Here is a 26,221-nt window from a genome sequence, read left to right as displayed (position 1 = left end):
TCGGGATCTGACAACATATGGTCTTCAGCAGACGGTTAAGAGCAGCTTTTGGCCAATCAAAAGGCAGGATGTTCTGGGCAACCGGTTTTATATTTAATTGTTTCAAAGCTTTTGTCCTAAATCTTTACATGTAGTTGTATTCAGGTCATGATTTCACACTCACTGTACTGTGTTAGTGTGCTTTTTGTGTATGGCAAGGCATACCTGGGACTTTCAGATATTCTATTTATTTGAATGTTAGTTTGATGGAAAATGTTATAGGAAGACTTGCCTCTTCTAGCAGCAATAAAAGCATTAATGAGACATTTCAGGTGTTAGTTGTCATCATTCACATAGTTATTTCCTCATGGGATGTAAAACTAAACCATTAAATGGTTTATTTGGGATTGAAACTTGAAATAACAAAATTTCAATCAAGGAATAAGTGTATACTGCTTTTACATTTGCACAACATTAAACATAAGAATAAAGCATGTTACTTCCTTCAAAGTCTTACTTAACAATTACAAATCTTTTACAGTTTTTAGTAAAAAACTGACTTGATCTACTTTAAATAAGTACTGTTTTCAGTAATCTTTTCTGACTGTGTACCTTGGACACATTTGATATGTAGATTATTTCTATCTATATTAATTTTTGTTAATCCATTATGCAGGCTAAGAACTTCTAATGTTTATCAGTACTCAGTGTACATATAAAGTGACCTTTTCAGTTAACACTTGGGCAGGATTACAGTTCATGATCAGCTACCAGCTTGAACAAATACTGTTAAGGCTGGAACACAGTTGAAAAAAAGAAAGGCTGCTTAGATCATTTGACCAAAATACACGAATCAATTACTGTGATATAGTCTACATCATCCAATGTCATGCTTTCCCTCCCCATTACCTGGGTTTACCTTGAAATGTTAGATGTAATGGTAACTTTTTTTTCTTCCTGTTGGATCTGAAGCAGCATTCATTTTTGGTTGCTAAGGCTACATAGAGGTGTCCTATTTTTTATCAGCAGAGTTGCCATACTTCCAGTACAAGCATACAGGTGTTCTCTCAGTTTCTCTTGGAGGAAACGTGCCCCTTCCAGGAGATGTTAGGCTGGAAGCCCTCCCATATGAGAGAGTTTCTTTCACAGGAATGAATACTTCTAAATTCCCTGCTTGACTGGTCTGGGAGGGGACAGGAGAGGAGCAGTAAGTCTTTACATATGCTTGGGAGCAGGGGTGAGAGTGGGGGTGCTTTAATTAATCAACGAGCTTTAGTTAAAGCACCCCCCCTGCCATTTTGAAGTGCAAGGACACTGAATACACATGACGCTGAGGCTGCTGGAGTGTGCTAATTAGCATGCTCCAGCTGATGTGATTAATCAAGTCTGCTCTGACACATTCCAATTAGAATGCATTGGAGCAAGCATCGGGCACGTGTATAGGTGCCCATGATGCTTCCCAGCTCTTCACCAGATCAGGGTACCTGCTTTGGGGAATAGGTTGGGGGCTTTATCATGCTGTTCCCTCTACTCCTAGTTTCATAGTTGGAAGAGTCAGAAGGGACCTAAGCAGATCATCAAGTCCGACCTCTTGCCATGGCAGGAAAGAGTAATGGGGTCAAATGACCCCGGCAAGGTGTTCATCCAGCCTCCTTTTAAAGATCCCCAGGGTAGGAGCCAAGCACCACTTCTCTTGGAAGCTGGCAATCTATTCCTCCCTTCTAGCATGCCCACTCCTCCCCTTATCTTAGTATCATCTGCAAATTTGAACAGGGTGTTTTTTACCCCCTCGTCCAAGTTGCTGATGAAGATGTTGAATAGTGCGGGCCTGAGGACTGAGCCCTGTGGAACCCCACTGCCCACATCCCTCCTGAAGGGATGGTGGGCAGCCTTTTGAAGTTCCATGGGAAGGGGGAAACTAGAGGTGCACTGATACATTGTTCTTTATTGTATCGGCACAGATAAAAAGGGAAATTGACATTATTGGCAATTGTTTTTTTTTTTGAGCGATTGACTGATAAATGCCGTGTGTAAGGGTGCAACTACAGCATGCACCCAGCCAGCCTGGCAGCTTAGAGAGAAGCATACAGCTGGCGAGTCTGCTGGAGAAGGGGGAGGAGGGTATATTGAGGCCACTGCGGTGAGGGAGGAAATGGGGGTGGGGCAGGTGGATGTGCTACCCAGCTGGGACAGGGCACGAGACAGAGCTACAAGTGCATCCAGTTCTGGGTGCTGCACTTGAGGAGGGATGTGGAGAAGATGGAGAGGGTCCAGAGGAGGGCCACTCACATGATCGGGGGCAGCAGGGTAGGCCCTATGAGGAGAGGCTACGAGACCTGAACCTATTCAGCCTCCACAAGAGAAGGCTGAGAGGGGATCTGATGGCTGTCTATAAACTGGCCAAGGGGGACCAGCAGGCAATGGGAGAGTCCCTGTTCCCCTGAGCACTACTGGGAGTAACAAGGAATAACGGCCATAAGTCGATGGAGAGTAGATTCAAGCTAGATATCAGGAGGCACTACTTCACAGTCAGGGCGGCTAGGATCTGGAACCAAATTCCAAGGGAAGTGGTGCTCACTCCTATCCTGGGGTTCTTCAAAAGGAGGCTAGATGGACACCTTGCCAGGGTCATTTGACCCTAGCATTCTTTCCTGCCCACGGCAGGAGGTCAGACTTGATGATCTGCTCAGGTCCCTTCCGACACTACCAACTATGAAACTAAGTAGTTCATCTGAGGGGTGCAGGGGTGGCTCCTCCTGCTGCGCACATCCCTAGGGGAGGCATGGGGGCATGTGCCCCCCAGATCTGTGCACAGGGTGAAGGGCTGGGGCTCTAGGCAGTGCCGAGCTCTTCCCAGCAGTGGGGGGAGGGGGAGGGGGAGGAGTTGGGCCAGGGCTGTGCTTGGGGTGGATGGTGGTGGCAGCATGGGGAAAGAGTGTTGGGTGGGCTACAGTGAATTTTGGGGTGATTGTAGCCCACTTCATAGCCCACCTACAAACACCACTGCCACCCAACCCAAGTGCATCCCGGCCCAACTCCCTCACTGAGAAGAGCCTGGCACTGGCACCAGCCTGCAGAAGCAACCTGCCCTCACCCTGCACACAGATCTGGGGGGCACATGCCCTCCCTTACCTCCCCCAGGGGTGCGCACAGTGGTGGGAGCCCCCACCCCATTCCTCGCACTCCCCAGACAAAACACTTAGGGCTCTGTCCCGTGTCCTGTCCTGCCCTGGCTGGGTAGCGCCTGCTTCTGTCCCAACCTTAGCTTCTGCTCTACTCCATCCCTCACCATGGGAGCCTTGATAATCATCCCCCATGCCCCTTTCCCCCAACAGACTTACCAGGCGGGTACTGCTCTCCAAGCTGCCAGGCTTTCATATCAGCAGTTAGATTGGTATCAGCTGACATGGCTCGTTCATAATAGGCCATCAACAGGGCCGTCCCTGTGGGGGATGAATTGGGGCAACCGCCCCAGGCCCCATGCTTTGGAGGGCCCCACGGAGTCAGGTGGAGTGGCGTGGCCACTCTCGCTGCCACCAGCTTCACATCTGGCCACTCAGCACTCCCCCACCCTCCCCCTGAATCAGCCACTGGTTTCCTTGCATCCAGGGGTGGGGCCCCACATCCTGCTCAGATCATCTCTAGCCATCAGTATTGGTAGACATTTCTCAAAATGTCTATTGCAGAAGTGAACACCTGTTCAAGACCTAAATGTTGCCAAAAATTTCCAACCTGCATGATGCCTAAGTCAGCATTTGGGTTCTACCACACCTATGCCTGGGCTTTATTTTCAGCAACTGTCAAGCTGGTCCCTACTTTTGAATGCATCACTGACTTCAAGGGCATAGACCCATGCAGCCAACATATGCACATATACTAAATACTTGAGTTCGCAACTTGTGTGAGCAACCATTTTTGCATGCACAACCATGTGTGTGTAGAAAATGGGTGTAAAAAGTTTGAGGTTTTAGACTTTTTGCCCTTAGGGTCTGTTCTCCTGCTATGGTTTGGGAGATTATTCAGATAAATCTCATAAATTCAAATGATAGTTACATGAATCAGTGAACAAACAGACTCCAGTTGCAGTAGTCCTTTTGAATTTGTAGTATAAAACTGTCTGTGAAGAAGGGGGAGGCAATTGTTTTAAGCTCACACTACACCCACATTGTTCTTTCCAAAATGAACAATAAATTAAAACAAATACCTCTTCATAAAGAGAAGCATTTTTTCAAAATTCTACTCTGTAGTATTCCCTTGTGCCAAAGGCCTTCCAAGTCACAATAACCACAGTAGGCTCTTCTGTGTGCTGGCATAGAGGGCAGAAATTAAATCCAGGATGTAGGAAAAATAAGTAGATGAAGAGTATTTTGAAATATAATGCAGTGAATTAACAGATAACAATTCTTGCATGGCTGTAACTCATTCTTTCCCCAGGTGCTCTCTCTAGTTGCTGCTTTTCAGGTGTATATGTGCTATATGAAGCATCGAAGTATCAAAAATTGAAAATATATTCCTTACAAGTAAGTTAAACTATAGCAAGGAATAAAAAGAGAATCCATTGAATTCTTTTTAGGGATTTTCTTTCATGTAATGTAAGTATTTTCATTTTTCTGTCTTTATACATGGTTTATCCTACGATCTTGTCTTCAGATAATCATTTCTTAACTAGAATGACACAAAATTTTGAAGCCAGTGATCCATGACTTTAAATATTTGGAAGGGCTATTGATTCACTGAACTGAAAAAAAATTAAAGATGTTGAGGCATAGTTTCCAAAATAGATATACATACATATTGCAATGTATATTTGATTTTACATATTCTGTTTACCTTTTAAAGGGTAAAGATGAGATGTGTATAATAAAGTATTCAATTTATTCGTGATTAGGCTTTGACTAAACAGTCGTCCCCAGCTGGAAATGTAGCTAGATGTAGTATTAAAGAAAAAGCTGCTTTTACCTAAAATATCTCCCATTTTTCCCATGTTGTATTCCTCACTGTGCACCTATTTGTGTTTGCATTAGTCAGTCTCTCTAAGTAAATTGTCCATAAGACCAATGATTCCATCAGCAAATTATCCAGCAAATGTTGTCATTGCACATTGTGACATTTATGCCACTGGTGGATTTGCTGCTATTCCAGTGGTCTAATTAACCTGGCAGTAATCTCCTGTGTGCAACATAGTCATCTCATTTTCCTTGGCACCTTCTTTCAAACCTTCTTGTCCCCCTCCCTGTAACTGAATATCACATTTACTATCGATTTTTTTCCCCTCACCCTTCTCCCCACCGCCACCAACTTTTCTTTTTGATTGGCAGTATCATCCAGATAAACAAAGCGCAGATGTGCCAGCAGGAGAAGTGGAGGAGCGTGTGCAGAGGTTCATCGAAATTGATCAAGCGTGGAAAATTCTAGGGAATGAAGAGACAAAAAAAGAGTATGACCTGCAGCGGCGTGGTAGGTTCCTGCCAAGGAGTGCTGTAGTGGCAGCAGCTCTGTAAAACAAGGGCTGGAGTAATAGTTAGATGATATTTTAAAATGCTATTTGTTTCTGCAGTAAAATGTTCTCTTCCCTTGTCCTACTTTCATTTTCTGGATACATTGTTTATGTTGATTAGGACAGACAGTTATCCAGTAAAGAACACTAAATTACTTCCAACAAAACATTAGGTAGCATTGCTTCTAATAATTTTAATGAATATGGAATTTAGACTGCATTTACAGTCATTAAAGATGATATTAAAGCAGCTTCGGTAAATGGTCTTAATGATTTCAAGTAATACCCTATGCTACATTTTGTTGCAGCATTTTAGGCATAAGTTTTGAGTAATTTACTTCTAAAGTCCAGTATAATGTATGGTTTGATGAGCATTCCAAAATCATCATGTATCTTCTTTTTTTCTCTAAGAAGCATGTGTTTTGTTTTAGGGCAGCTTTCATAATTCATCTCTAGTTTAAGCGACTCTTTATAAAGCAGATTTATAAATAATATTCCAGTAAAACACATTAACTAGGCAGCTCCAGCTTGCATTTCTTTTTAGACATCTCAGAAAATAGCTTCTTAAAACAGCGACAGGCTGTTGTGAGAAAGAAAGGGGGAAATGTAGGTCAGGTCTGTCACACATGGGCTACCATTACATGAAGTGATAGGCTGTCTTTCTGCTCTGGCCTCAGGATAGGAGTCCCTCAGCCTTCCATTAGAACCTTCAATAAATGTATATCCACCCTACATGTTAATGGGGGGAGTCAATAATAGTGTATTGCCTGTGGGGAAAACACTCAGTCGCTCTCTGCAGTACACACTTTGGTCCAGCATTGACGTGTAGCCACCACCACTTTTAAATGTGTCTGATAAAAGCCCACTGTCTCTGCAGCTTGTTATTGAATTTCCTTCCATTGTACACTGGCACACCATCAAACCTTTTTCTTTTGCGTTGATTTCAACTCCCCTGCTGCTAAGGTTACCAGAACTTTATTTGAGAAACAAAGGCTTAGTCATAGTAGCAGATATACATCATTGTAAGATTAGAAGAATGATATACATGTTTATTTTCAGCATGAATTACAATATACTTAAATATGTGGGTTTTTTCAGACTGTGCAGGTACAGGGCTGACAGGTACAATTTTAATAAATTAGAATAATTGAACGGATGGTTTCCAGTTGGTTTTGTGTACATATATTGCACTTTTTTTTATTTAGCTTTGCATACCTTGAAATGACCCAGCACTGGCATTAAAAACGTCTGATTTAACTCCCAAATACAAGTATTTCGTATCTTCCTTCAACTTGAGTGCTTTGAGGTTTTACAGCACAGATTCTGTACCAACCAGTCCAGTAACTACCGGGTCCTTAGGTGTGATGACGCAAATGACTATTTCAGCTGTTAACCTTAAAGCGTGTGCTAGTTTAACTTTAAAGCCTAATTGCTGAACACAGGATTTGAACACAGAATTTAAAAACAGTGGAGCAAATAAATCCAGTAAAGTTGATACAATTATATAAAAAATGTATATAACCTATTTTTGTCCTCCACTGATGGCAAGAGATACAATTTTAATTTTAAGTGAGTTTTATTTTAATTCTTACAAAGGTGCTTTGAAGGTATATACATGTGTTCTGAGACTCTTGCATATGGAGGAGTTGTTCTAAATTGCGATTTCTGGAGACTACAAGGACACTTAAGAAAGAAAAGCAAATTGTATATCTCTAATTCACATGAATCTGGATAAGTCTTTGTAACTCGGTTGTATCTTGTGAAAGTGGTATTTTAAGGCATAAGGCCCTTTTTACGCAAGACTAAAGTGAACCATCTAAACTGGTGAATCACATTTACCTATACTTTAACTCTGGATGTTTGCCATGTCACAATGTGTTCACTAACGGCAGAATGATAGGGAAATTGATTAGAAGCCAGGTCTCTGAAATGCCTATGCAGGGTGCTTCAGCAGTCATGATTCTAGTCAGTTTCATTAAGGCTGCTGCTAAAGCATACAGAAACAAAGGGGAACGAAACGAGTGCAATACGTGAAAACTGATAAGAGGTCACAAAGCAAGGGGCAGGGAATGTGTTATGAAGGACAGGTATATTTTGGTGATACAAATATATATGCATGTATGTGCACATGGGAGACAGAGTAGGAAAAAGATTTGTTTGCAGCACAATCTTTTCCTGTGCAAGACTGTGTGCACCTGTGTTTGCAGTCTTACTCTAATGCTTTAATTCTTAATGTCTTCAGCTCAGAAGTTTGCTGGCAAGTAGATTACCTGAGAAGCAGTCCATGTGCCTGGTTGTAATATGTGGGGTTTTTTTCTTTTTGAGCCCTTGTGGTTTAACAAGTAAGTATGTTTTCACATTTTAATGCTTGTTTCCTCTGGAGGTATTGCAAGAAATCTTCTATGCCCTGAGGACATAGGTACTAATGAGCAATGGACAAACCTCAAAGGATTTAGAGGTTTGGCTCATGTACTTAATCCAAACCTCTTTGGTCTGGAAATCTTACAAGAATTGTCTTTTTAATGTGTGTTAAGAAAATTTGTCTAGCTCCTTGTTATGCTGGGCTGGGAATGAATTAAGAACCTTTTTCATAGACTTAAATATTTTATTTCCAGTCCCTTATCCATAGCCTGAAGGCAGGAAAAAAATCATAGTTTACCTATTAAAAAGGAACTTTTTGTTCTCAGTTTGGTTTGAAATATGGCCATGTCTGATTGTAATTTCTGGGAAAATTACATACTACATAAACTGAAAATAAAATTACATATATAGTTAGTTGAAGTCAATCTGACAATAATAATTGCCAAATTTTTACTGAGAGACTGAGGTGTTAATTCAGAAACAGAGCTAACCATTTTTTAGATTCTTATATGAGGTTGTCTGTGCCCTCAGAGTTCATGACCCCATTGCAGCTTAGCAGAATAAAGCAGAATAAATTAATTTTGTGTATTTTATGGACTTTATTAAAAAAGGATAAGCAAGTATGTCTACTTAATACAAGCTAATATACTAATGTAAAGATGGAATAATAAAACATTAAAGTAGAGGTGCACTGATATATCGGTTGCACTAATAAAATGACGTTATCGGCCTTTTTTTGGCCATTATAGCCGATAATGTTTACCGATTATTATGCCTTCTGGCCAGGGTTCTGAACACCTGGGTTCCCTTTCCCCCATGGGGCCAGAGCTCCCAGATGCTTGGGTTCCCTCAACAAATGGCGGGTTTCCCCTTGTCCGCCTGGCAGCTGTGGGGTGGCGAGTTTTGCCTCTTGCTGCCAAGCTGTTTGTTCGATGAGCCTTTAGCTCAAGCACCCCCACCGCCAGGACACTGAGTGCTTAAGCACTAGGACACTGAATGATGCAATGCAGGAGGTTGCTGGAACGTGCCAGAAACAAACAAAAAAAAAGGGCTATTTATGTCAGTACTTTAAAATGCCTTGCATTATTACTAAATATCAGTTTTCACATTGTCATCAGCCAATATGGCTGGTTAATAATCGACTATAAGCATCAGTCAAGAAAATCTTCATCAGTGCAGCCCTACACTGAAGTAATCATTAAGAATTAATAGATCAATGCGCTTGACTGATTAAAGAACAAAACTAATGCAGCTTGTAATCCAAGCCATGAAATCAAAGATAAATTATTTTGGGTTAATTTTACCTTGGGAAAATTTAAAAAAACAGTTTTCTTCAGTCAAAGACTCTAACCAGGGCTTAGACCAGTATAGGTAAGATACCTCAGGGATGGAAGTGTTGTTAAGAATTAAAGGCCAGATTGTCACGCTGGTGTGGATGGCTTTGCTGATAAACCCAAGTTTCAGATAGCTTGCCACAAAAAGGGAGAAGCATATGGATTCAGATATTATTGATGCATGAGAAAGCAAGAGAACCTATGCCTTCTACGTGCTCTTTGCTTTTGTAGGGATCATTTCCCATTTGTGGCTTTTAAGTCTCTTACCTGAATCCAAGTGTTTGAGGTCCTCTCACACGGCAGTCTTTTAGGCCTTAGGTCAGGCTGGAAAGTTCTTCATCAAATGATCTGTGCTTCTGCCAGGTTTGCTACACTGAACCAGATCAGATGTTCTTCCAGAATCTAAGAGGTTCATGACAGGAAAACCCTTGGGCTGAGGTAGCAGACATGAGAACCACAAATAGTAAAAGTAGTCTTTTTGAGACTATCTAATCATCTACCCATCTCTCCATGTTTTTATTCTTCTCCTAGCATTTACTTCAGTTTCATTAGCATTTATTAAAATGTTCTGAACTTTTCATTTACAAAGAATTGGGCATCTTCTAACTTAGTCTGTTGGCTTTTGACCCCACAACAGTAGCTACTTTTACATTTTCACCATATAATGTTTTGTTGTAATTAAAACTTTCCCAGCCCAACTCAGATTTGGGCCTGTGTTTCTCACATCGCCATTTGCTGGTTTATAGGCAATGGCTTTGAGCCTCATGGATGTGTGTCTATATTGGTGGTGCTTAACCTTCAGCCGGCAGGCCAGATCTAGGTCACAAAGTCATGTAATTTGGCCCAGGGGTCTCCCCATGCGTCTGAAAATTTGGCTGGTGGAAGCATTAATTGCAGCTCCATTGCTGCCAAATTTTGAGACCCATGGGAGCCCTATGGGTTAGATGATGTGGCCCTGCATACTAGATTGCACTGGTATGTGGCAGGGTCACTCCAGAGCTGAATCTGGTGTTCGTGGCTGGGTTGATGTGCCAGATTGCACCCGTGGCCCAACCCTGCGTGCCAGCCCTGCATTGGATCAGGCCCATGGACTTGTCTGCAAACTGACTTTGAACCACTCACTCAGCTATGGGACTGGAAAGTTGAACACTACTGATCTATATCACAACACACATGACACTCTTAGACTGTGCCTTTTGGAAGTAGCCTTTCCAAACTCACATTGTAGCATTTCCAAACTCACTCTACTTCCCATTACCTCTTTCAGGTGCTTACTTATAGATAGATGCATAAAGCTAACAGTTATGACAAAGAGGTAATGAAGATTTCTGAACTTACAGACATACTGTTTATTTGCTTATTTCATTCGTTTGTTTATATGTAAGTTGTTTGCTTCTCACAGTTTTTCTGAGAATGAAATTTCTTAACAAAGTCCCAAAATAGTTGTAAGAGGTGTTTCAAGCAGTCTCCCTCGTTGCATCTTTGTCCTCTTAATAAAAACTGCTGAGATTTGTGTTCTTCGTAATTTACTTTGACCTCAAAAGAATAGTTAACTTAATGCTGAGAAACTATGCAGGTACAAGAGCAGAAAACAAGCTTTAAAATAATCTGAACAATTAAATAGTTAAATGAGCAGAATAATCACAATTAGCACATCCTTGCCATGATCACTCATACTGCCATTAATGGTGGTTTTTTGGCTCAGTTATGTCTTTGTTTGAGGATTTCAAAGCACAGCTGCAACATATAATTAAATCTTGCAACACTTTTGTAACTGATAAAAATTAAAATAATAAAATGGTGATAGAGCTCAATTTGAAAGAATTATGAAGGCACATCTAACATTTTTATTTTCACTAGCAGAATGGTTCCAACAATACTTTACCAACTGGATAACCATCAGCCCACTAAATTTATTGGCATAGAGCAGTATCTAACACTATTAACCATTATTCAGAGTCACGTTTTTATGGTATGTTTTAGTGGTGCCAACTGGATGAATGGTGCAGGGTTGGTCTGGTGTTCCTGGATCCTGCACAGGATTGGCACTTGGGGTCAGTCCATGGATGTGATAGCCTGAGTGGTAGCCTGACTCTGCATGCCTGGGTGTGGCTGTTGAGTCATCCAGCTCATGAGGCTCCCTAGGAGTCCAAAAATTTGGCAGCAGGGGAACACAATTAACACTGGTACCATTCCCCTGCCATCAAATTTCCAGACCCATAGGGAACGTTGCAAGCATCACTTGTATACCTTATCTAGATGTGCTATATCAAGCTTTGTAAATATCTTACCTACAGAGAGAGTCCTTAATGCAGTTTTAAAATGGTCATATTTTCAGAAAAAAAATGCTGGACAGACAGTGCTTTTGCTCCGTCTTTCATAGTTGAAGATGAACACCAGTGACTGCTGATGAAACTTAGAACCTAGGCCATGTTGGTAGGAGTAGCAGGTTAACCTTTCATGACTCTTGAGCTGTGTGAAATCAGTTAGTTTGATTCTTGTCCAGAGTGCACAGATCTCATTTACAGTTGTTTCTTTTCTTGAGGGCCTCAAACTAGCTCAGAGTTTTGAGTGGCCTAATTCTTTCCCCTAATACTGGCCAAATTCATTCACCACAGAAATGGTTCCTCCAGAGTATCTCTTAGGGCAGGAGCAGGCAAAATATGTCCCGTGGGCGGGATCCGACCTGCCAAGCCATTCTATCCGACTCACGGGACCCCTCAAAATTTTAGAAAATTAATTTTTATCTGTCTCTGGCTGCATGTCAAAGATGACAGGAGCTAGGGACAGCAGGACCCAGTGGCTATTTTAATTTTTATCAGCTAGGGGCAGCAGGACCCAGTGGCTGAGCAGCAAGGCCGGCCTACCTCCACCCCCCTCCTACCCCCAGCACCCAACCAGAAGCCTCTGCAGCTTATGACCGAGCAGTTCTGGAGCTGTTCTCTGCCTCCCTCTGTCTGAGTGGAAAGTAAGATAAGTTCAGAGGAGGGGTGGGGGGAAACCACTATGAACTGCCCAGGAGCTGGGAGAGCCATGGTGCTTGCTGGGCCAGGTTGGAGCCAAAAGGGGAAGCAGCAGACGGGGAGAGTGGAAGGAAGTGGTGGTAGCAGGCAACGGCCATGGGAAATTACAGCAGCCATGAGGAATGGCACAGGAAGCACCAGGGGCCAGAGGGAGAGGTGCAGGGGCCCTGAGGAGAAGCACGGGGACTGACAGGGGCTGCTGGGAGCAGTCTGGGAAGTGGTGGGGGCCATGGGGAGCAGCGCAGGAAGCAGCAGTGGCCATGGGAAGCAGCGTGGGGAGCAGTGTGGGCTGCAGGGAGTGGCAGGGGAAGCAGTGGGGGCTGCAAGGAGCAGTGTGGGGCACAGGGAGTGGTGGGGGCTGCAAGGTGCAGCGGAAGCTGTGGAGAGTGGTTCAGGAAGTGGCAGGGGCCACAGGGATAGGCACAGGAAGCAGTAGGGAAGTTGAGAGGAATGACGGGGGTTGCAGGAAGTGGTGCAGGGTGTGACGGGGGCTGCGGCAAGTGGTATGAGGATCGGCATGGGGATAGGTGTGGGGTGGGGAGTGGGAAGTGATGGGGGCCACAGGGAGCATCATAGGAAGTGGCAGGGGCCATGGAGAGTGGCACGAGAAGTGGCAGGGGCTGCAGGGTGGTGGAGGGGGTGGGCAGTTCTGGAGCCAGCCCAGTTCCTGCAGCCTCTTCCTGGCCAGAGGGGTGGCGAGGATGAGCAGGCGGCTGCTTTGAGCTGGGGGCATCAGGTCCAGGCAGAGTTTGGGCCAGGGTTGTGGGCTCTGGGCCCATTGCAGGGTAAAATCCATGCTGTCTCCTTTCCTGCAGAACCCCAGAGTCCAGGCATTGTCAGCAGGTGGCAGCCCTAGTGAAGGGAGAGCGGGAGCCCAGGCCCCCAGCTGGGGGAAGGCCTCTCCAGGGGGTGAAAATGGCTGTGGAGCTGGAGCCCATGGCAGCTGTGGTGCAGCCTCAGGGGAAACTGGAGGGGCAGGAGGCAGGAGCTGAGGGAGCAGGACAGGTCTCTCATGTGGCCCGGGCTGGGACCAGTGCAGGGTCCTGGACATAGTCGACTCCACAGGAAGTCAAGCAGTGGCTGCCAATCCTCCCACCTGGCCCGGCACAAATGCATCCACTCTGGGAAGCATCCATAATTCTGCCAGCAGAGCAGGAAGGGCTTGGGGATGTCTGTCTGCTCAGCAGGAGGCTGCTTGTCTGAATGAAGCCAATGGTGGGTCCCAGTGGCTGCATTCAGGTAAGCAGCCTCCTACTGGAGGAGTGCAGAAAGACTTCACCCAACCTGCAGCCCTTGGAGGACACTGCAGAACCCAACAGAGCCAGAGGCTGGCCCCAAAGTTTGATCCGGGGAGGGGCTAAGAGGAAACACCTTAGGAAAAGGCCAGCCCAGACGTGGGGGGAACCTGTGAGGAGATGATCTTTGTAGCAGCCTTGGTGCCTGGGCCTTTCCCGTTGTGACGGGTTTCGTGGCCACAGAGTCAGCAGTGATGCCCTCTAGTGGCCCTGCAGCTCCTGCCTGGCTCATACTCTAATATACAGTAGGACTGTATTTTGAGCTGTTATGCAGTTACCTCTAGATACTTCATAAACACATAAATCAGTACAATATTTTTAAATGAAATTAAAATGTTATAGTAGATTTTTTTTTTTTTGGTAAATGATTTGGGGGTTTTTTCCAGTTTCAAGATTGTAGCATCCTCCCTCCCAAAAGGAGTGTTGGGGGAGGGAGCAAGAGGAGGGACTTCCAGCAGCAAAGGTCAGGGGTTGGGGGCAGGACTTCTGGTCCCAATATGGTGGCTGGGGGTGGGGCAACTGTCAGGGGGCAGGGCTGCCCTTGTGGCCCTCAACAGCTCACCAAAGCTCAGTAAGTGGCCCTCTGTCGAAAATAATTGCCCGCCTGTGTCTTAGGGGAAAGTACAGAGGGAAGCGTTTGTACCATTGTCTGGTATTGTACCTATTCTGTACAATGGAGAACGATTTGTGCCACATTGGTTGCAATACAGCACCACTTAAACAGCACTAATGGCTCATTCTGGCCAGGCAGTAACTACTGTGGCTACAGTCCAGCAAAGTTTAACTTGGGATGTTTGAGGTTGGTGGAATCATTCATACGCTGAATATGTGTAAGTGTAATTCAAAATACTTGGCAGGATTGAATCCCACATTTAATCAAGCAGTTTTATAGTTAGTTACAGTTAGTCCTTTTATCACAATTCAAATAGCTTATAAAAATCTTTAAAAGGGTAACTTTTAACAAATTAAATTTACTGAAAATATCCGTTGGGATTTCTAGAGGGACCTAAATTCCAGCCACTAGAGCTTTATGAATGAGGATTCAGGTGGCAAACAGAAGGTCTAACTGAATACATACTTAACAAATGAAAAACACGTTTGCTAAGTATTAAAGCAGGGAAAGAGACTAGATGTTATATGCCATACAAGCAAATAAAACTATGAAATGTGATTTTGTGTATTAAAAAACTCTAATAAATAGATTTTTTAATACAAATTTCAGTTGATTACTTTTGATTTAAGAACAGTTCTCAACTCAGACCTTTCCTTTTTAGCTTAAGCTGAAACTGGCATTTTTATGTGGTTTGTAACAATTCCTAACAATAATTTTAAATTATGTAAAAAAAAAAAAAAAAAGTTTAATTGTAAAAAAATTTCTAGTGGTACTAAAATTTTGAAAAGTTTTCTAATATTCTTTTTAATTTTATCGCCTCATGATGATACCAAGTACATATTTCCGGCTGTGTTTGGTTTGGCAGTGTATAAATTGGATAATGTTTCTTCATAATTAAATTGTAGCTATAAAAAAACCATCAACACTGCTAAGAATATTTGACTAATTAGAAGGTGAGAAATATTTCAATATTACATATTTTTACTACTTTGCAAGTTATTTAAAAGTTTCCATTTTCATCAAGCTTCCAGAAGAACCAAGAAATATTTATTGTATCCCCCAAGTGAAGCTTGAATACCTTTTCTCCTTTACAATTTTTGAATGACCCAGCAAGGGCTCTAGTAAAGCTTTACTGAACCAAGCTGCTAATAGTTATTTAATGTTGTTCTTCAGCCTGAAAGAATCTCTGTAGATTTTCCTTTTAATCTCTTTGAACTGCAGGCTCATAAACCTCTCTGATGAGCCCTGCCAGTGTTTTTCTCAGATCCTACAGTTGAGACAATGGAGCTGCAGAATCCTTTCACCTCTTGTTGTCAGACAAATCCAATAGAATGCAAGGTCACAGGGCCTGTACTTCTAAAGATTTAAAGATGTGTTTTCCAGGTTATTATAGAAAAATCAGATATCATCATAATTTCCATCTATGTTCAGGAGTGTAAAATTCAATTTTAGGAGCTGAACACATACACATTAAAATGCATATGGATATTGCATGTATTTTTATTAATATAAAAAATAGACCTAAGCATTAGTATGAATATCAGTGCTGAATAACCTTTTATATCTCAAGACTATAAGAAACCTGAATTAGTTTCACATCAAAATAATCAGCAGCTAGGCAAGACTGTAAGATACATGCTAACATAGTTAAAACAATGTGAAATAATACAAATTGCAGACTTGCAAATATATTCCTTAAGTTTAAATCAGGCTTCAGTTTCTTTAATTAAATACCTGTCCAAGCCAATGATCAATTTGTATTGGCTTAAGTCATGTTAGATTGGATTTCATGTTGAATAAAGTTAGAAACAAGTCAGATGTATTCAGTTTTGAAAAATAAATGTCTTCTGATTGAAGCAGACAAACAAATAACAGCACCATACAGTGATTGACAGTGAAAACACTGGACTGAATGCTATGTTTGGAGGCTTACTCAGGGAAGAGGACAATCTAATTTAAAATTAACTTTTTTTTGAAAACAACCTAATTATCAAATTGCTGTTGGGCATAATCCCAGATGAAATCTCAGATTAGCTGTGATTTGGTTGCAGTGATACATGGTCACATTTTGGAATTGCATGGAAGATGAATTTGGCTTCTTGAGGATTTTGTAATTGCAGTAGTGGAGAAGGAAATCAGAGCTGAAATCCTAAGCATCAGACCCCATCCTATGTGTCACATGGAGTATGAGAGATGGTGGCCTTATTTTTCAGCCACTCCTCTCATTTACAGAGTAATATAATTATTGCAGGAAGCAGGGTGGGGATTCAGAGAGTCTCCCTTCTGTCACCACTCCTCTTGTGTTTGCTTCCAGTGTGTGCTGAAATTGACTGCATAGTAACCTCTCCCCTTTCACTCTCAAGCAAACATCCTCCTCTAACCTACATCCCTTTTTATGGGACACTGGCTTTGACATAAATGCTGCTTTGTAAAATCTGTGCCTGGAAACAGACATTTTTGGAGCATGATCAGTTGTGTTGCAATATGTCATCTTTGGAACATGAGCACGCTTCAGGGACATCTACAGCCATCCCTGGTTGCCGTGCCCCAAGTTGGTGCAAATATGCAAGCAAGGAAAAGTTGGGTTTCCCCCCTCCGTATTTGCAGGTGTGCAGGAAAAACCCTCTGCAAGAAATTTCCTTCCACTTGCCTGCAAATATGGAGGGGAAACCTGAGTTCCTCCCTCTGCACTTGCAGGCACACTTGAGAAAATCCCTCTGCAAGGGATTTTCCCACATGGGTCTGCAAATGTGGAGGTGGTGGGGGATGGGTAGGAACTTGCACAGGGGTCCCTCCTGTGCAAGCACATAGGAAAATCCCGCTGCATGGGTTGCGTGCCCCAAAGCCCCAACTGTCCCTGCTTACCCAGGCACAACTCCTGGACAGACGTGTCTGGACAAGTGGGAAAGTGATGCAGGTACTCTGCCCCTCAAGCCCATGGAGCTACTGCCCAGGGAGGCTGGAGAGCCCAGGCAGCTTCACTCAGCCTGAGCTCTTCTGCTGTAAGTAAACAGACATGGTCTGCGCCCAATTTAATGCTGCCTTCTGTCGCGGCCACAAATTTGAACATTTGTGGCTGCAGAGAGGATGGATCTCTGTTTGCTTTCACTTCGTACTGCCATAACAATTTTTATGGAGACACAAAGGTGACTTTTGTTTCCCCTCTGTGACTGGTGGCCTCTTTTTTAAGTTTTATTTCCGTATACAAGTGAAGTAGAGAAATGGTGGGACCTCCTAGTGTGGTCACCCTTTTTCCCACTCCATGTTTTCAACACTGAACAAAAGGTGCTGGAGTACAGTCCTCTGTAACTTCTTTAAAACCTTTGAAAAAGGAGGTGTTCACATCTTTCACCTTGTTCTTTCTCCTGTCCTTTGAAGAGGAGAGGTCCTATATTCTCCCTGCCTCATTAAAAAGGAGAAACAGTAATTATGTAGGTATTGAAATACATACAAATAGCATTACAGTATACTTGAGATAGATTAAGAGCACTGAACTTTTCTTTGATTTAGGCACTATCTTAGCCATATTAAGTACTATTTTGAGGAGGTGGTAGAAAACTAAAGAATATTCAGTCCCACTCCAAATGACTAATTTCTGATTGAAAAGCACCATTACAGCTCATGTTTAGCAAGATCAGAGCAAAACCAGCAATAAGAAATATTGGTTAATAGCTGTATCCTCCATTTTGCCTCTCGGTCTCTTTTTTCTTCTTCTGACAGCAGCAAATTTGGATATCAGTGGATTAATTTTGTTTTAATCCTTACTTCTTTAATGTACTGTAGCTGTTCAGCATACGTTAGATCATGGAGGTTTTATTGATCCTGTCATCTATAACTTGTCTGATATGTTTTAATTGCCTTCTTTATAACTAATTGAGATGTGATTCATTCCCAGGGAATCTATACTGTAAGATTTCAGATAAACATAGAATCATAATTTAGTTGTCTAAAACACCCAGGCAATTCTATAAGTCACTCTTAATATAATTGCTAATTAGGTTTTATCATTGTGTAAGAGAGCTGATATATCACCGTTTCCTTTTATTATTGATATTTTACTATTGACAAATGATATTCATAGCTAACTCCTGGGATACACATGTGAAACTAATACCATGATCAGTCCTTGAAAGAAAAACCCCACAAATCACGCAGTTTTTGTTCAAAGATGCATCTAGCTGACGAAGCTTAGCAAAGTTCTGATTAGTGACTGTCATAGCCAGACTTAGATAGCTGCTTCGTGCTGTCTTGCCACAGCACTCCTCTGCTGTCAAGTTAGGACTTGACATTGTGAATCACTTGTTCTACACAGTTAATATTTGAAATTGATTTATATAATATTGTTGTTTTATTCTAAAAAACACACAGTATTTAACTTATAAAGTGCTAAAGAAGGCAATAGCTGCCAAAGCCAAGGCATGTCTTATCCTTGTGCAAAAATATAACTTTTGGGTACCTAAGGACCTATAAAGTGAAAAGTGTAAGCGTCTCCAAGGATAGGCAGCAGCTCACAGGTGGAATTTGAAGGTTATAATTTTGGATTTAGGTACTAGAATTCTGCCTGAGTCCTGTTATGGATCTGGATCTGTGTTGCTTGACCAGTAGCCCTATACCAGGTGAAACCTACGCTGTCAGTTCTTAAGGCTTTTTGTAATTAGTGGGCACATCTACATGAGATACTGCTGCACAGTAGGTTAGTCTTTTCTTTCAAGGATGGATTAGTAGATTAAACTACTGCGCTGTAAAGCATCACCATCTACATGTGCGCAACATTTACTTAGTAGTAGTTTAGTCCTGGTCAGCCCAGACAGCAGGAGGTTGAGGAACTGTCCCCTCCTCGGGCAGCTGTTTCTCAGCCCTGTGCTCTGGGGCTGGGAAACAGCTGCTAGGGGAGGGAATGATTTCCCAGCCCTTTGTCTTGATTGCCAATTGGGGCACACGTCTGTGAGGCAGATGCCTCAGAGGTTGGACAGGATCCTGTGGAGCCCAGGCCTGACTCTAGTGTTCCCTTCCAGGCCCAAAGTGGCACTTGGGGAAGCCTGGAGCTCCCCCTAGTTGCTATAAGGGAGCAGGGGAAGGCAGGAGTAGTCCTGCAATAAACGACTCCCATTGGGAGCAAATTTGCTTCTGAAGGGCACATGTGTAGACATGCTCCCAGGGAAATCTTACAGTGAATTGATAGCACATGTACATGCACCCAGCATGTCTCAAATACAAGTATGCCAACTAGTAAGGTACAAAAGCTAATAATTCTTCCAGTATGATGCATGAAATTATGTTGTCTCTTTTGCATCAGGCTGCAAGGAAACTCCCATATAGAGACTTGCTCTCAGGCCAGTTAAGTTGTAAAAACAGTAAGATTGTGCCATGAGATGCAAAAGCCTGAGCAAGTCACTGTAAAGCTATTAAAAAAGACTGTGTTCACAGGTGGGACTTCCTTACAGTGAGTAGATGTGGCTAGACAAGGAAATACTAATTTACAAGTAAGAAAATTATCCTGTCTTCATCAATCCTAACAGAACATCTGTCACTGTTTCCTTATAGAAGATGATCTCACACAGGAGTGGCCACTGGATGCTCAAATATATCTTGAAGACATGTCCTGGAATAATGGTACGTTTCAGTTTTTTATATTGGAAATAAAGCAGTCTTGTATAGAGCTGTTATGGCTGCTTGCTTAGTCTTTGAGTCCTCTTACCTTTCGCAATGTCTGTGATAATTGGAAGAGTTCACTCACATTTTTATATGCTATTTGACATCTTATTGTTTTGTGTAAATTTCTTGGGGTGTTAACTTTCTCTTTAAAATTCTTCTTACCTGCCAGGGTTTTTTCTTTCTTTTTTTTCTTTGGTTTTGTTATGTTGCTTTTCTTATGAGTTTAACTTTTGTGTTTATGGCTATTAATATGGCTGCAGTACTCTCCATTGTGGCCTGCTATTTTTCTGTTTTTCCCTATCAGACCCCTTCACTCCTGTCTTCAATATCAGGTGACAGTGATTCCTGTTTTGCTGTTCCTGAGTTGGAATTGCCAATTGCCTTTCTGCAGAATTTGGCACTGCACTTCTTTGAGCCCTCTCATTTTTGGCTTTCTGACAAAAGTTTGCATGGCTACTATGCAGCATCTGAGTTGTCATCTACTATTACATTTGATTCTCTAGACTCTTTTCTCCTTGGTTGGTGGAGAAGTAGCGTCTCCCTACAAGGAGCAAGTCCCTCCTGGGTCCCCTGCTTTTGCTGCGACTATTCTTGCACATAACTTTTTCCATTTTGACCAAATGTCACTTTTCTCTTGCCCATTATCTTAAAACCAGTTAGTTGATAAAAACACCCCGAGTTATTTAAAAAAAATCTTGAAAAGAAAAATGCGTCCTCCTTTTCTTTGCTTATTGCTGCCTTACTGTCTTCCTAACTTACTACTTTAACAGAACCACAAATTGTTCTGTTATTACTGTGGCCAATTTTTTAATTAATGGAAAACTGCACTAAACATGCTATTTGACTTCCTAAGAGTTAAGGAACTCACATGGGGGAGGGAAACATTCCTTGATTGTGGACTCTTCTCCTAGAACTAGTTCTGTTTTTTCCTCAAAGAATTAAAGTAGAGCCCCTGGCAGATGTCATACTTAAAATCTGATTAACCAGTTACTCACATCTTAAGTAATAACCTGGCCACACATTAATGTAACTAATGGCACAATAAAACAAGGAGTAAGTCACAAAGTTATTACACAAAAATGTGTAATAACTTTGTGGCTGGTTCCCATCATGCTTAAATTGCACATGGTGCCAGGCATCAGCTGACTGGGGCTCCTGGCCTTAAGACCCTGATCAGCTGACTGCCACTCCCAGCTTCTGAGATGCATGGAAATGGAGGGTTGTACTATACCCCCATGGCTGAAAGCTGCAGTCAGCTGCTACTTGCTGGTACAGGGGAAGCCCAGGATCATGATCCTGGACTCCCTTGTACTGACAACATTGTGCAATTGGGATCTGATCCCCAATCCTATCTCTTGCCATGCATGTGTAACATGGCAGGAGACACGATTTTGGGGATCACATATAAAATCCCATCATACTTTTAAATGAGTATCTGCCAGCAGCCTAAAATACATAAAAAAGGATGGGAGAATAGACCAAAACCCTTGAAGACTCTCCCTCTCCAAGCAGAGCACCCTAATCATGAGGCTCATTAGATCATACCTTCTCTTGTGCCCTCTCTTCCTAAACCCATGACTCTCATATTCCTTCCTGCATAATGGCACATCTTTAGCAGGCTACGTGGAGTGCCAAACCTAAAGACTGGTGGTTAGAACACCTTCCTAGGAACTTGGAGACTAGCATTTGAAACCCCTACGGCCAAGGAAAGCACCTGAACCAAGATACCATACTTTCCAGCCAAATGCTCTGACTGTGAAGTTATTACATACGTCATGGGTTGTTATATATGGGTAGGCTTTTCATTCAGCAATTTTTTTTGTAAAAATAAAGCAAATACTACTACATTTTGTGAGAAGTCTGGTGTTATCTTGGAGCTGGATACCTAATGGATTGGGCTAGTTAGGGTCATAAGCATTATCCCACCTCACTTTTAGATCCTAATAGGGCTTAAGCAAGAGCCAGGTGCTTAGTTGCAAAGGGTAGAACAGTTCTGGGCACACACCGGAAACAACTAGATGCTTACACATTTTTAGATCAAAGAGGCACCTACTAATTTTTAAATATCTCCAGAGTTAGGTGGCCTGATGGGTGAGACGGAAGGGTTTGGAAAGCAGTTTAAGTGACTTTAGCTGCCTAAGATGCTTTCTCAATTTGACTTAAGATTTTGTTTATTTGTGTTTCATTTTTGTCTCAACAGATGAACAATGTTATACTTTCTTATGTCGGTGTGGTGGGAAATACACTATCTCCAAGAATGAAACTGAAGAGGTTTCCCTGGTTTGCTGTGACACATGTTCACTAATAATAGAGATCCTTCGCTGAATAAGCAACTGCTTCACTCAAGCACAATGAAAATGAGTTTCATCCAGCCAAATATTCCTTGACACATTTATTATTCTGTCCACTGAAAAGGTGTGCCCTGTAAGTACCAGCTTAGTCTCAGATCCAAGAAACCCTTTTTTTAAAGTTATGAGCAAGAGCTATTAATGCTTCTAGTAAATAATAATAATAAAATCCTTTTCTACTCTTAATCTAACATGAACTATCAAGTGTGGGAAAATGGTGCTAGTTTTCATTGATTTGAAAACCTTATTTACTTACCACAACCACGAGTGCTCTTAACTTTTAATTAACTAAGGTTCCATCTTCTAATCTAGATAACGTGCTTTCCTCAACTAACAAATGAGGAGCATTTCCTCTCAACCTGAGACCATATGAACTGCAGCTGGGGCACTACCATCAAAGATGTTAAATCCCATGTAATAGCCCAGAAAAAACAAGTTACTCTGCAATCAATTAACATGAGATGTGATCTTCTGAAACAAAACTATTAGAATCCGAATATGTCTAAAGGTAGAATTCTCAGAAAGCAACATGCAATGTGCTAATAACCATAAGTCACTATATACTGGTGCCCTGTAAGATTGTTTAATTATTGAAGTCTTTCATAAATTGCATATTGTATGTCCAACCACCTGCTAGTTAGTGTTGCTAGTGGTTCTGCTTCAAGGATTTACATGGTGATAAGTAACATGTCAACCAATGTTTTGTTCTAAAGTCACTTAAACTTTAAGTTTTAACATTTCCAATTGTTTTATGAATGGAACCTTTAAGATCCACATTTTTCTCTTTTGTATGTATATGAGGACTCACAATGAATGGTCAGCTGAATAAGAAAAGCATTTATTTCTATTGGTGACTCCAGTGCACTTCTTTGTACACTTTAATAAAATGGGACTAAGGTCAGAAAAACTTGGATATCATTCATTCTCACACAGTGTTTTTATATTTATTGTAAATATAAAGTTTATTTGAATTTGTGGAAAAAGTTAGTTAGCAGAATTCACATAGCTGTCTTAATCATCAACAAATCTATGGCCATTGGGGCTAGCACGTAGAAATCCAAAATCATTCAGAGGCCATATCTGTAAAATAAAATGTTAAAAATTAAATAAAACATTACAGCTCTTTAATTTCAGTGTTTCTATACTGTCATTTTTGTTGCAAGTGCTTTACATATATTACATCAACTTTTAATTATATGATTATAAGGGGATTTTACAAGGATGAGTAGATTTACTTACCTGTGAATTTTCTTTACTTCCTTTTATGTCTGAATGCATCTACTGGGAGGCTCAGTGAGGTAGAACAAAATTTGACAGTAGGACTGCCCTCCTTGGGGAGTCCCAAAATTAAAAAGTTTCCAAAGCTGGAAAATACTGGTAGAATATGAAGTCACCTAACTTCACCAGGTAAACCTTGCAAAAGAGCCTTAGGAAGCAGAAAGTATTCCTTTAAAAAACATATTTTTTTTCTGGAGAGTCAACAACTCTAGTTCTGAGACAAACTAATTACACACCTCCAGATTACTGCTAGGCTTTCCCCACAAAACTCCATTTGAAGACAATTTTGCAAATTCTTCATGAAAATATATACTGATACCCATACAACTGCTTGACAGATTGCTTCACTTGACCTTAGCCAAAAGGCCAAGGAGCACAAAAAACTTTCTTCCCTGCAGAAAAGTTGAGCCCCACAGGGAATGGATTGTACAGTTAACCAGTGAATTCATTCCAGATGTATTGCTGAAACTTACAGATCGTTCCTCTATCTTGCAAACTGATGAACTAGAGGCCTTCTTCCCTTTTAACTGAAGAATATAAAATCTGCATGTCAATGAAGTTCTGTGTGCTTGAGGTAGATTAAGTGCTCTATTGACATTCTTTTTATGTGTAGTCTTCTTAAAACATTTAGAATTAGCCACTTCCTGCATCCTGTGGAAAACTATTTATTAAATAAAAGATAGGTCCATCTACAGAATCGCACTGTCCTTAGAAAAAATATATTATCCTCCTGTTTGAAGTGACTGCTGCTAAGATGCTTCTTGGGAGACAAAGCAGGGTGAAACAGAGTGTTGTGGATCAAATCATTGCTCTGCTAAGACTCCTAACAGCAAATTCAAGTTTCCAGAAGAGAAGCTTCCATATCACAAGAGGGATGGTAAGTGTACCTCTGCTAATGATTCTTTTAAATGGTCATTTGAAATCTTTATGGTTCAAAATGTTCTCTGTGGCTGCAACCTGTCTTAGCAGTGTATTAAGCTTGGGATCTTTAGCCAGCTCATCCAAATTCTTCAGACATCTATTATCTTTGCTGTCTTGATATTCATAGTATCAGTACTGGTGTTTGCGTCCAAATGAGAGAATTCACTTTTGAGTTTTGTCTTTCTGGTAGAGGGTTTTAACAATGCCAAAGCTTAGTTGTGTGTGCCTCCCCATCCATCATTAAGCTGATGAGAGGTTCAACAGAAATTTCTGTTGAAATGTCAAATCTATTGCTCGAGGAAAAAAGTGACTGACTTTCAAACAGTAATTCTCCACTGCTGATATGCAATTTCTGGCTGGTCTTAGAAAAGGAATTTCAGGAGCACTATTATATGAAATCTAGCTATTACGTTAAATGTCCATGCATATAAGTGGAATCAGAACTCCTGGTAGAGGCAATATGTTTTATTAGACCAACCAGATTTTTAAAACAAAAAAAAAATCTTTAATTGCAAGCTTTTGGGCACAAGCACCCTTCTTCAAGCATAGGAGGAAAGATTGTAAATGTTCTCCCAGGTAGAACTGAAATTTCATATTTCATAGGAGAGTTATGCACATATGTAGCATTCAAAGGAATTTCCAGGATTTTTAGGGATGTCTGACCAGATGACACTTGAGCAGTTACATGAGTGAGGAAAGAGGTTTTCCTTGCAACAAATGCTATTATCTTCCTTGATATCTGTGATCTCATCTAAATGCAGAAGTCACTGACATGGTGATTGCTTTACATTCACCAGAAATCTAAGTTCCAGTCTTCTTTGTACCCTAAAGAGCTCTCTCTTTAAACAAAGACATTATGAGATCCTCCTGTAAGTAGGGATAAATTGTAATTCCCACTTTTTGAGAATGATTAGAATGATTAGTAAAAATACAAGAAGACTGGTGTGGCAATCACAACTCCAGACGAGAGAGACGAATAATGAAAATGTTTTTTGTTCTAATGAAAGTGTAGAAATGTTAATGCGTCTCTGGCACATTCACAGAGGCCTCCTTGTAAACTCAGTGAAGTCATGAAAGCCTGGGGTGATACAATAGATAATGATAGACTTTGGGGTTTCTGTTCAGACCTGTATAAACCTGGTGAACGTGTTGACAGACTTGCAATATAAGATGGCTATTATCCTCTTATTCTGTAGGACCACAAAGAATTTTGAATAAGCTCCACAAAATATCTTTCTATTGGCACAAGGCAAGACCTGAGAAGGTGTTTGTATGCTTCTGTTTTTTTGGTGTGTCTGTCTGTTGGTCTAGCATGATTTGTTAACAAAGAATTGGAAGGGACCGGCTGGCTTATTGAGTCCAGTCCTCTGCTATACAGGAATTATGTAGTGGATGTTTTGTCCACAGCAGGATCTGTTTCAGCTCTTTCTGCAGATTACAGCCACAAGCCACCTTCTAACCCTCATGACAGCCTGAACATTTTTATAACAAGAAACCAGAATTTCAAAAGTAGCATTGCAAAGGAGAAGAGGAGGACAAGGATACCTATCCTGCCTCAAGCTCTGAAGTGGCAGGACATTTCTTAGATAAAATATTCCTACATAATCTTAGGAAATGAGCCACGTGGGAACACTAAAAAGAAAAAAAAAAAAAAAGCCCAGGCCCCTTTAAGTTCAATGACAACCTTGTAGAACAATCAAAAGTCTCAGTATAAAAGAAGTGAGACACTGAGTTAGGTAGATGGTTCAAGAAACTTCCAAGAGAACCCTATTTGGAGTTTCTTAATCTTTTGCAACAGGCCCTTTTTCTCCCTCTTCCAGATAGGAAGCTGAGAGATATGCTATGGATAGGTAACTAAAAAAGCCCCCAAAAGTTAAAGATGCATAATGAAGGTAAAGATGCATCTTGGATCAGTAT

General features: G+C 41.5%; 2 protein-coding genes across 4 annotated transcripts in view; one reads left to right on the top strand and one right to left on the bottom strand.

Moving 5' to 3' along the window:
- Positions 1–23,233, top strand: part of DNAJC24 (DnaJ heat shock protein family (Hsp40) member C24) — a 76,737-nt gene extending 53,504 nt beyond the window's left edge. Inside the window, exons 3-6 of one of the 2 annotated variants that reach the window (XR_016440271.1) lie at positions 5,298–5,436; positions 19,647–19,715; positions 21,958–22,181; positions 22,418–23,233. Coding sequence is in view for 1 of the 2 variants with exons in the window: in XM_090032802.1 (XP_089888928.1) it covers positions 5,298–5,436; positions 19,647–19,715; positions 21,958–22,082 (333 nt within the window). In the remaining variant the exon portion in view is untranslated. Of the gene's footprint in view, positions 1–5,297; positions 5,437–19,646; positions 19,716–21,957 lie in introns of both variants that reach the window. The other variant, XM_090032802.1, reaches the window with a different exon arrangement.
- IMMP1L (inner mitochondrial membrane peptidase subunit 1) overlaps positions 14,014–26,221 on the bottom strand; it is a 59,508-nt gene continuing 47,300 nt past the window's right edge. The window contains exon 6 of one of the 2 annotated variants that reach the window (XM_090032801.1): positions 14,014–17,501. In XM_090032801.1, coding sequence (XP_089888927.1) covers positions 17,451–17,501 — 51 coding nt within the window. In that variant the 3' untranslated portion in view covers positions 14,014–17,450. Of the gene's footprint in view, positions 17,502–23,035; positions 23,186–26,221 lie in introns of those variants that run through there. The other variant, XM_090032799.1, reaches the window with a different exon arrangement.

The sequence above is a fragment of the Crocodylus siamensis genome, chromosome 2 (genome assembly GCF_052110815.1).
Source record: "Crocodylus siamensis isolate JL-2025a chromosome 2, ASM5211081v1, whole genome shotgun sequence".
In the NCBI taxonomy this organism is placed as follows: Eukaryota; Metazoa; Chordata; order Crocodylia; family Crocodylidae; genus Crocodylus; species Crocodylus siamensis.
Note: the sequence above shows the minus strand (reverse complement) of the source record. Positions and strands in the feature narration are given on the sequence as shown.